This window comes from Mustela nivalis (genome assembly GCF_964662115.1).
Source record: "Mustela nivalis genome assembly, contig: HAP1_SCAFFOLD_2243, whole genome shotgun sequence".
Lineage (NCBI taxonomy): Eukaryota > Metazoa > Chordata > Mammalia > Carnivora > Mustelidae > Mustela > Mustela nivalis.
Window position 1 is genome coordinate 15,905 of NW_028134422.1, and position 9,260 is coordinate 25,164.

The window sequence follows — 9,260 nt, forward strand, 5'->3', positions numbered from 1 at the left end:
ACGTTAAGCACTTATTTGCTAAAGATTCCTAACATTAGGGGGAAAAAAACTTCCTCTTCTTCCATTCCCGCATCATCAGGAAAACAATGTCAACAATGGGCAAGGAAGTCATGCCCATTGGTCCAAATGTGGGGACCCGGTGCATAAAATCCCCCCAGGAGGACGAGACAAATGAATCTGAGAAACTCACCTCGGAACAGAAGCTCCCCCTCCACCTGTGACACCATGACCGAATCGTGCTGCTCCCCTTGCTGCCAGCCTACGTGCTGCAGGACCACCTGCTGCAGGACCACCTGCTGCCAGCCCAGCTGCTGCGGGTGCGGCGGTGGCTGTGGACAAGGCGGCTGCGGGTCCAGCTGCTGTGGGTCCTGCTGCTGCCAGCCTTGCTGCTGCCGCCCAACTTGCTGCCAGACCACCTGCTGCAGGACCACCTGCTGCCGGCCCAGCTGCTGCGGGTGCGGCGGCGGCTGCGGGTCCAGCTGCTGTGGGTCCTGCTGCTGCCAGCCTTGCTGCTGCCGCCCAACTTGCTGCCAGACCACCTGCTGCAGGACCACCTGCTGCCGGCCCAGCTGCTGTGTGTCCAGCTGCTGTCAGCCCAGCTGCTGCGGGTCCAGCGGCTGCGGACAAACTTGCTGTGGCTCCAGCTGCTGTCAGCCAGCCTGCTGTACCCCTGTGTACTGCACGAGGACCTGCTACCACCCCACCTGTTGCTGCTTGCCTGGATGCCTCGCCCAGGGCTGTGGATCCAGCTGCTGCTAGCCTGCTTGCCAGCCAAACCGCCGCCATAACGCCTGCTGGAGGACCACCACAGACCCACGGCGGCCGCGGCCACCCCTGCTGCGTGTCCGGCGGCTGCCACACTTCCTCCTGACAACCGCCTCACCAACAACCCACAACGGCACACAGCACCGATTGGCCAGCGGGGAAACGGACACTGCCAAACGTTGCCCAAACCCAGCATGCAGTCGCCAACATTTCCGCTACTCACCTGCCTGTTCAAAGCCTTGGGAAGTGGCTGGAGGAAGTGTGGACCACTTCTCCTGATTCTCTTCTTCCTCAGGTCTTGGGAGTCCCCTGCCAGCGTCATGCATCCGGACATGGAGTCAAGATCTCTGCCCTGACTCCACAGTCAAGATGGTCATCCTGCCTGATGACCTTGGAGAAATAAAGCCCCTCACACCTGGTAGAAATGCATTCTTTTGCAACTATTGGTGTCTGCGCAAGGAGGGTTTCCTTCTCGGTGTATTCATGGTCCTTGGATGCTGATTTCTTCCTGTCGGGACCCTTCTGCATGTCTCCCTAGACACAGGGACTCTCACATGAGTGTCTTAATAAATCCAGTACCGATCTGCATACCATAACGCTGTCCGTGTCCCCGTACGTCATGCGCGACCAAACGGTTTCTGTACAGGTCAAAGCCCACATGCACTAATTACCCGTTTGGAGACTCCTAGCCTGCCCCCACAAATTCCTATCTCCATGTGAGGATGAGGGAATCTAGGGACGTTCTGTCCCAGAGCTGAGCTGACAGGGAAGCACTCAGGCGCCAGGCTACGTCTCCGGCCCTTGCTCAAGGGCGTTCACATACCCAGGAGCAGGCGAGTTAGGCAACAGCCTGGGCCAGAGCACCAGCAAGATGCTGGTCCGAGGGTCTTCGAGGCCCGCGGAGGTCCTCTTGTCCTGTAGATGCGGGTGATATCTGGGACAAAGTGGTAGACAGCCGAGTGGCACCACGCAGGGACCTCCAGCCCAGTGTCACGGCAGCGGCCTTGCCCGTTAGAGCTCCTGGGAACACGGGGGCCCTTTCGCGGTGGTCGGCACCAGCCTGCGCAACGTGCACTCCTCCCGCTCAGAGACAGGGGAGCCTGCGGAGGCCTCGCGCCCGTGGGCCGCGTCTGCACACGCACATCTCCCGGGGTCATGGAAGGCCCATTCTGCTTGTGCCTTCTGGTCCTCACGACCTCGGCGGGAGGCGGGATCGGGGGGCGGGGGTGGCAGGGGTGTGCAGCGACTCGGGCAGTTTTGGGACAAACACGTCATGCTCCGCAACTGGCACGCGATATGGCCTCAGGATCTACAGGGCACCGAGAAAAGGAAGGACGGGGGACGTCACCGACCGAGAGCCCCTGCGCTGGGCGTGTGTGTTGCCTTGGAGTAATCCGTGAGCTCGGAAGCGCTGAAGGGAAGCAAACAACCTCCGGCCTCTGGGGAAGGAACCGTGAAGCGCTGGAGGGAAACCAACGGGCCTCTTCTGGGGATGGGTGGGGGTGAGACCCACGTGAGGAGGAAGAAAGAGAAAAGAGCCTGGGCCTTCGCCGGAGTCCCGACAGATCCGAGGCCGGCGCCTCTGGTCCCGCACTCATGCACGACGCTGCCTCGGCGCTCAGCGATGTGAGGCCGGATCCAGGCTCTGACGGGAAGGGCAGATGAAGGCCCTGGGTCACTTCCCGCGGGCAGTGGACGGACCTCTGAGGGGCTAGGACGGCTTCTGTCCCGGGCACCCACCAGCCCTGGAGACCAGCTATCCAGGAGGCTCTCAACAGACTGCCAACGCCGCACTTGCCTCTTGCTGGTTCTTAGGAGTTGGGGGATTGTGAGCTGTGCTGAGAAATGAGAAACGGACAGGACCTGGGCTGCTCCCTACTTGCTAAGTACCGGCCAGATGCTTCATGTACATTTTCTTGAATTCCTGAAGTAATTTTCAACTTAGGGCTCAAGGTTCCCGCTGCAGGGATCAGGAACTCAAGACCGAGATGGCTGAAAGTCACGTCAGCGCATGGTACCTCCCAGAAGAGACACTGAAGAACAGCGACCAGGCACGTAGCTTCACTGGGGAGGTTAGATGCCAGTGGCCGGAGGGCGGGAAAGCGACGCAGGCAAGACGCACTGTCAGTCCAGGGTCCCAGCTTGCACGGGAAGCTTATACCCGAGAGCGAGATCAGAAAGGACGTAATACACTCATTGGGATTCCCCTAATTCAGCGACAAGGGAGCTGGCATCTCGACAAACCGGCTCTCCAGAAGCACTGGTTGAGCATTTCTCTCGGTGTGGCATGCACTGGCAGCGTGCCATCCTGCTGCGCCATGAAAACGGCCACGAGGCCCAGAGATGCGGATCTGCGGGGTAGAAGTTGTCCCGAGCACAGGAAGATGCGAGATACACGGCTGGCATATTGAAGGCGCCATCCCCAGTCTACGGTCTTCTGCTCTCAGACCCAGTATTTCCTTCTTCACGATGGTGGACAGGCACACATTTGTATAAGAGGAAGACACAGGAGGAAGAGGAAGGAAGAGCGGAGGAGGAGGGAGGCAGGGAGACAGGGAGGTAGACGGACGCAGGCAAGAAGGGAGGAAGAGAAAACGAGAACTGTATACCCAGTGACGCTGGGGAACGGGCTTGGCGGGTTAACAAGGACAGGACGAGAGTCTCCAACTCATCCCGTTATCCCCCGAACTGCCCCACTTGTGTCTCGGACGGTCCCACGCCGTGGAAAAGCCCTCTGCTTTGCTGCGTGACGCGGGACTGCTGTCTCTCAGGAAGTTCGGTGACTGCTGCTTGCTTCGTCTGGGTGTCCTGCGGCTGTTTCTATCGCCCTGCTTGATTCTGCCTTCACAGACGGAGGAGATGAACTCGCATATCCTGCAGCCCAGAGTCTTTGATCGCACTGGGATATGCAGCTGGGGGTGGGGGGTGGGGGCTCCAAGAGACAGATGCCTGTGGGAGTCTGGAATCCGGCTTGGTGGGGAAACCGTCTTGGGCTCAGGCATGACTTCGGCTCATCGCTAGGCATGTTGCCACTTCCTCACGAGGCATGCTGCCAGTCTACATGTAAGCCAGGGACCAGCGCCGGGGAAGGACCGCCAAGCCGACTCGACAACCTCTTCCCAGGCCAGTGGGACTTGTAACACACAATGAAATTCATAGAGCACGAACGCAGATGCTGATGTGACCACCTTGTTTTCATCTGAAATGTTTCCACGAGTTCTCCCCAATTAAGAAACACGTTAAGCACTTATTTGCTAAAGATTCCTAACATTAGGGGGAAAAAAACTTCCTCTTCTTCCATTCCCGCATCATCAGGAAAACAATGTCAACAATGGGCAAGGAAGTCATGCCCATTGGTCCAAATGTGGGGACCCGGTGCATAAAATCCCCCCAGGAGGACGAGACAAATGAATCTGAGAAACTCACCTCGGAACAGAAGCTCCCCCTCCACCTGTGACACCATGACCGAATCGTGCTGCTCCCCTTGCTGCCAGCCTACGTGCTGCAGGACCACCTGCTGCAGGACCACCTGCTGCCAGCCCAGCTGCTGCGGGTGCGGCGGTGGCTGTGGACAAGGCGGCTGCGGGTCCAGCTGCTGTGGGTCCTGCTGCTGCCAGCCTTGCTGCTGCCGCCCAACTTGCTGCCAGACCACCTGCTGCAGGACCACCTGCTGCCGGCCCAGCTGCTGCGGGTGCGGCGGCGGCTGCGGGTCCAGCTGCTGTGGGTCCTGCTGCTGCCAGCCTTGCTGCTGCCGCCCAACTTGCTGCCAGACCACCTGCTGCAGGACCACCTGCTGCCGGCCCAGCTGCTGTGTGTCCAGCTGCTGTCAGCCCAGCTGCTGCGGGTCCAGCGGCTGCGGACAAACTTGCTGTGGCTCCAGCTGCTGTCAGCCAGCCTGCTGTACCCCTGTGTACTGCACGAGGACCTGCTACCACCCCACCTGTTGCTGCTTGCCTGGATGCCTCGCCCAGGGCTGTGGATCCAGCTGCTGCTAGCCTGCTTGCCAGCCAAACCGCCGCCATAACGCCTGCTGGAGGACCACCACAGACCCACGGCGGCCGCGGCCACCCCTGCTGCGTGTCCGGCGGCTGCCACACTTCCTCCTGACAACCGCCTCACCAACAACCCACAACGGCACACAGCACCGATTGGCCAGCGGGGAAACGGACACTGCCAAACGTTGCCCAAACCCAGCATGCAGTCGCCAACATTTCCGCTACTCACCTGCCTGTTCAAAGCCTTGGGAAGTGGCTGGAGGAAGTGTGGACCACTTCTCCTGATTCTCTTCTTCCTCAGGTCTTGGGAGTCCCCTGCCAGCGTCATGCATCCGGACATGGAGTCAAGATCTCTGCCCTGACTCCACAGTCAAGATGGTCATCCTGCCTGATGACCTTGGAGAAATAAAGCCCCTCACACCTGGTAGAAATGCATTCTTTTGCAACTATTGGTGTCTGCGCAAGGAGGGTTTCCTTCTCGGTGTATTCATGGTCCTTGGATGCTGATTTCTTCCTGTCGGGACCCTTCTGCATGTCTCCCTAGACACAGGGACTCTCACATGAGTGTCTTAATAAATCCAGTACCGATCTGCATACCATAACGCTGTCCGTGTCCCCGTACGTCATGCGCGACCAAACGGTTTCTGTACAGGTCAAAGCCCACATGCACTAATTACCCGTTTGGAGACTCCTAGCCTGCCCCCACAAATTCCTATCTCCATGTGAGGATGAGGGAATCTAGGGACGTTCTGTCCCAGAGCTGAGCTGACAGGGAAGCACTCAGGCGCCAGGCTACGTCTCCGGCCCTTGCTCAAGGGCGTTCACATACCCAGGAGCAGGCGAGTTAGGCAACAGCCTGGGCCAGAGCACCAGCAAGATGCTGGTCCGAGGGTCTTCGAGGCCCGCGGAGGTCCTCTTGTCCTGTAGATGCGGGTGATATCTGGGACAAAGTGGTAGACAGCCGAGTGGCACCACGCAGGGACCTCCAGCCCAGTGTCACGGCAGCGGCCTTGCCCGTTAGAGCTCCTGGGAACACGGGGGCCCTTTCGCGGTGGTCGGCACCAGCCTGCGCAACGTGCACTCCTCCCGCTCAGAGACAGGGGAGCCTGCGGAGGCCTCGCGCCCGTGGGCCGCGTCTGCACACGCACATCTCCCGGGGTCATGGAAGGCCCATTCTGCTTGTGCCTTCTGGTCCTCACGACCTCGGCGGGAGGCGGGATCGGGGGGCGGGGGTGGCAGGGGTGTGCAGCGACTCGGGCAGTTTTGGGACAAACACGTCATGCTCCGCAACTGGCACGCGATATGGCCTCAGGATCTACAGGGCACCGAGAAAAGGAAGGACGGGGGACGTCACCGACCGAGAGCCCCTGCGCTGGGCGTGTGTGTTGCCTTGGAGTAATCCGTGAGCTCGGAAGCGCTGAAGGGAAGCAAACAACCTCCGGCCTCTGGGGAAGGAACCGTGAAGCGCTGGAGGGAAACCAACGGGCCTCTTCTGGGGATGGGTGGGGGTGAGACCCACGTGAGGAGGAAGAAAGAGAAAAGAGCCTGGGCCTTCGCCGGAGTCCCGACAGATCCGAGGCCGGCGCCTCTGGTCCCGCACTCATGCACGACGCTGCCTCGGCGCTCAGCGATGTGAGGCCGGATCCAGGCTCTGACGGGAAGGGCAGATGAAGGCCCTGGGTCACTTCCCGCGGGCAGTGGACGGACCTCTGAGGGGCTAGGACGGCTTCTGTCCCGGGCACCCACCAGCCCTGGAGACCAGCTATCCAGGAGGCTCTCAACAGACTGCCAACGCCGCACTTGCCTCTTGCTGGTTCTTAGGAGTTGGGGGATTGTGAGCTGTGCTGAGAAACGAGAAACGGACAGGACCTGGGCTGCTCCCTACTTGCTAAGTACCGGCCAGATGCTTCATGTACATTTTCTTGAATTCCTGAAGTAATTTTCAACTTAGGGCTCAAGGTTCCCGCTGCAGGGATCAGGAACTCAAGACCGAGATGGCTGAAAGTCACGTCAGCGCATGGTACCTCCCAGAAGAGACACTGAAGAACAGCGACCAGGCACGTAGCTTCACTGGGGAGGTTAGATGCCAGTGGCCGGAGGGCGGGAAAGCGACGCAGGCAAGACGCACTGTCAGTCCAGGGTCCCAGCTTGCACGGGAAGCTTATACCCGAGAGCGAGATCAGAAAGGACGTAATACACTCATTGGGATTCCCCTAATTCAGCGACAAGGGAGCTGGCATCTCGACAAACCGGCTCTCCAGAAGCACTGGTTGAGCATTTCTCTCGGTGTGGCATGCACTGGCAGCGTGCCATCCTGCTGCGCCATGAAAACGGCCACGAGGCCCAGAGATGCGGATCTGCGGGGTAGAAGTTGTCCCGAGCACAGGAAGATGCGAGATACACGGCTGGCATATTGAAGGCGCCATCCCCAGTCTACGGTCTTCTGCTCTCAGACCCAGTATTTCCTTCTTCACGATGGTGGACAGGCACACATTTGTATAAGAGGAAGACACAGGAGGAAGAGGAAGGAAGAGCGGAGGAGGAGGGAGGCAGGGAGACAGGGAGGTAGACGGACGCAGGCAAGAAGGGAGGAAGAGAAAACGAGAACTGTATACCCAGTGACGCTGGGGAACAGGCTTGGCGGGTTAACAAGGACAGGACGAGAGTCTCCAACTCATCCCGTTATCCCCCGAACTGCCCCACTTGTGTCTCGGACGGTCCCACGCCGTGGAAAAGCCCTCTGCTTTGCTGCGTGACGCGGGACTGCTGTCTCTCAGGAAGTTCGGTGACTGCTGCTTGCTTCGTCTGGGTGTCCTGCGGCTGTTTCTATCGCCCTGCTTGATTCTGCCTTCACAGACGGAGGAGATGAACTCGCATATCCTGCAGCCCAGAGTCTTTGATCGCACTGGGATATGCAGCTGGGGGTGGGGGGTGGGGGCTCCAAGAGACAGATGCCTGTGGGAGTCTGGAATCCGGCTTGGTGGGGAAACCGTCTTGGGCTCAGGCATGACTTCGGCTCATCGCTAGGCATGTTGCCACTTCCTCACGAGGCATGCTGCCAGTCTACATGTAAGCCAGGGACCAGCGCCGGGGAAGGACCGCCAAGCCGACTCGACAACCTCTTCCCAGGCCAGTGGGACTTGTAACACACAATGAAATTCATAGAGCACGAACGCAGATGCTGATGTGACCACCTTGTTTTCATCTGAAATGTTTCCACGAGTTCTCCCCAATTAAGAAACACGTTAAGCACTTATTTGCTAAAGATTCCTAACATTAGGGGGAAAAAAACTTCCTCTTCTTCCATTCCCGCATCATCAGGAAAACAATGTCAACAATGGGCAAGGAAGTCATGCCCATTGGTCCAAATGTGGGGACCCGGTGCATAAAATCCCCCCAGGAGGACGAGACAAATGAATCTGAGAAACTCACCTCGGAACAGAAGCTCCCCCTCCACCTGTGACACCATGACCGAATCGTGCTGCTCCCCTTGCTGCCAGCCTACGTGCTGCAGGACCACCTGCTGCAGGACCACCTGCTGCCAGCCCAGCTGCTGCGGGTGCGGCGGTGGCTGTGGACAAGGCGGCTGCGGGTCCAGCTGCTGTGGGTCCTGCTGCTGCCAGCCTTGCTGCTGCCGCCCAACTTGCTGCCAGACCACCTGCTGCAGGACCACCTGCTGCCGGCCCAGCTGCTGCGGGTGCGGCGGCGGCTGCGGGTCCAGCTGCTGTGGGTCCTGCTGCTGCCAGCCTTGCTGCTGCCGCCCAACTTGCTGCCAGACCACCTGCTGCAGGACCACCTGCTGCCGGCCCAGCTGCTGTGTGTCCAGCTGCTGTCAGCCCAGCTGCTGCGGGTCCAGCGGCTGCGGACAAACTTGCTGTGGCTCCAGCTGCTGTCAGCCAGCCTGCTGTACCCCTGTGTACTGCACGAGGACCTGCTACCACCCCACCTGTTGCTGCTTGCCTGGATGCCTCGCCCAGGGCTGTGGATCCAGCTGCTGCTAGCCTGCTTGCCAGCCAAACCGCCGCCATAACGCCTGCTGGAGGACCACCACAGACCCACGGCGGCCGCGGCCACCCCTGCTGCGTGTCCGGCGGCTGCCACACTTCCTCCTGACAACCGCCTCACCAACAACCCACAACGGCACACAGCACCGATTGGCCAGCGGGGAAACGGACACTGCCAAACGTTGCCCAAACCCAGCATGCAGTCGCCAACATTTCCGCTACTCACCTGCCTGTTCAAAGCCTTGGGAAGTGGCTGGAGGAAGTGTGGACCACTTCTCCTGATTCTCTTCTTCCTCAGGTCTTGGGAGTCCCCTGCCAGCGTCATGCATCCGGACATGGAGTCAAGATCTCTGCCCTGACTCCACAGTCAAGATGGTCATCCTGCCTGATGACCTTGGAGAAATAAAGCCCCTCACACCTGGTAGAAATGCATTCTTTTGCAACTATTGGTGTCTGCGCAAGGAGGGTTTCCTTCTCGGTGTATTCATGGTCCTTG

At 59.5% G+C, this 9,260-nt stretch overlaps 1 protein-coding gene across 1 annotated transcript; it reads left to right on the forward strand.

Annotated features, from left to right (window-relative positions):
* Positions 1 to 225: 225 nt before the first annotated feature.
* LOC309858352 (uncharacterized protein) lies at positions 226 to 8,761 on the forward strand (the record flags this gene model as incomplete). Its single annotated transcript, XM_082751038.1, has 4 exons — positions 226 to 317; positions 426 to 674; positions 4,427 to 4,670; positions 8,384 to 8,761. 4 exons carry the CDS (start codon positions 226 to 228, stop codon positions 8,759 to 8,761), a joined length of 963 nt encoding a protein of 320 aa, XP_082607164.1.
* Positions 8,762 to 9,260: the final 499 nt, after the last annotated feature.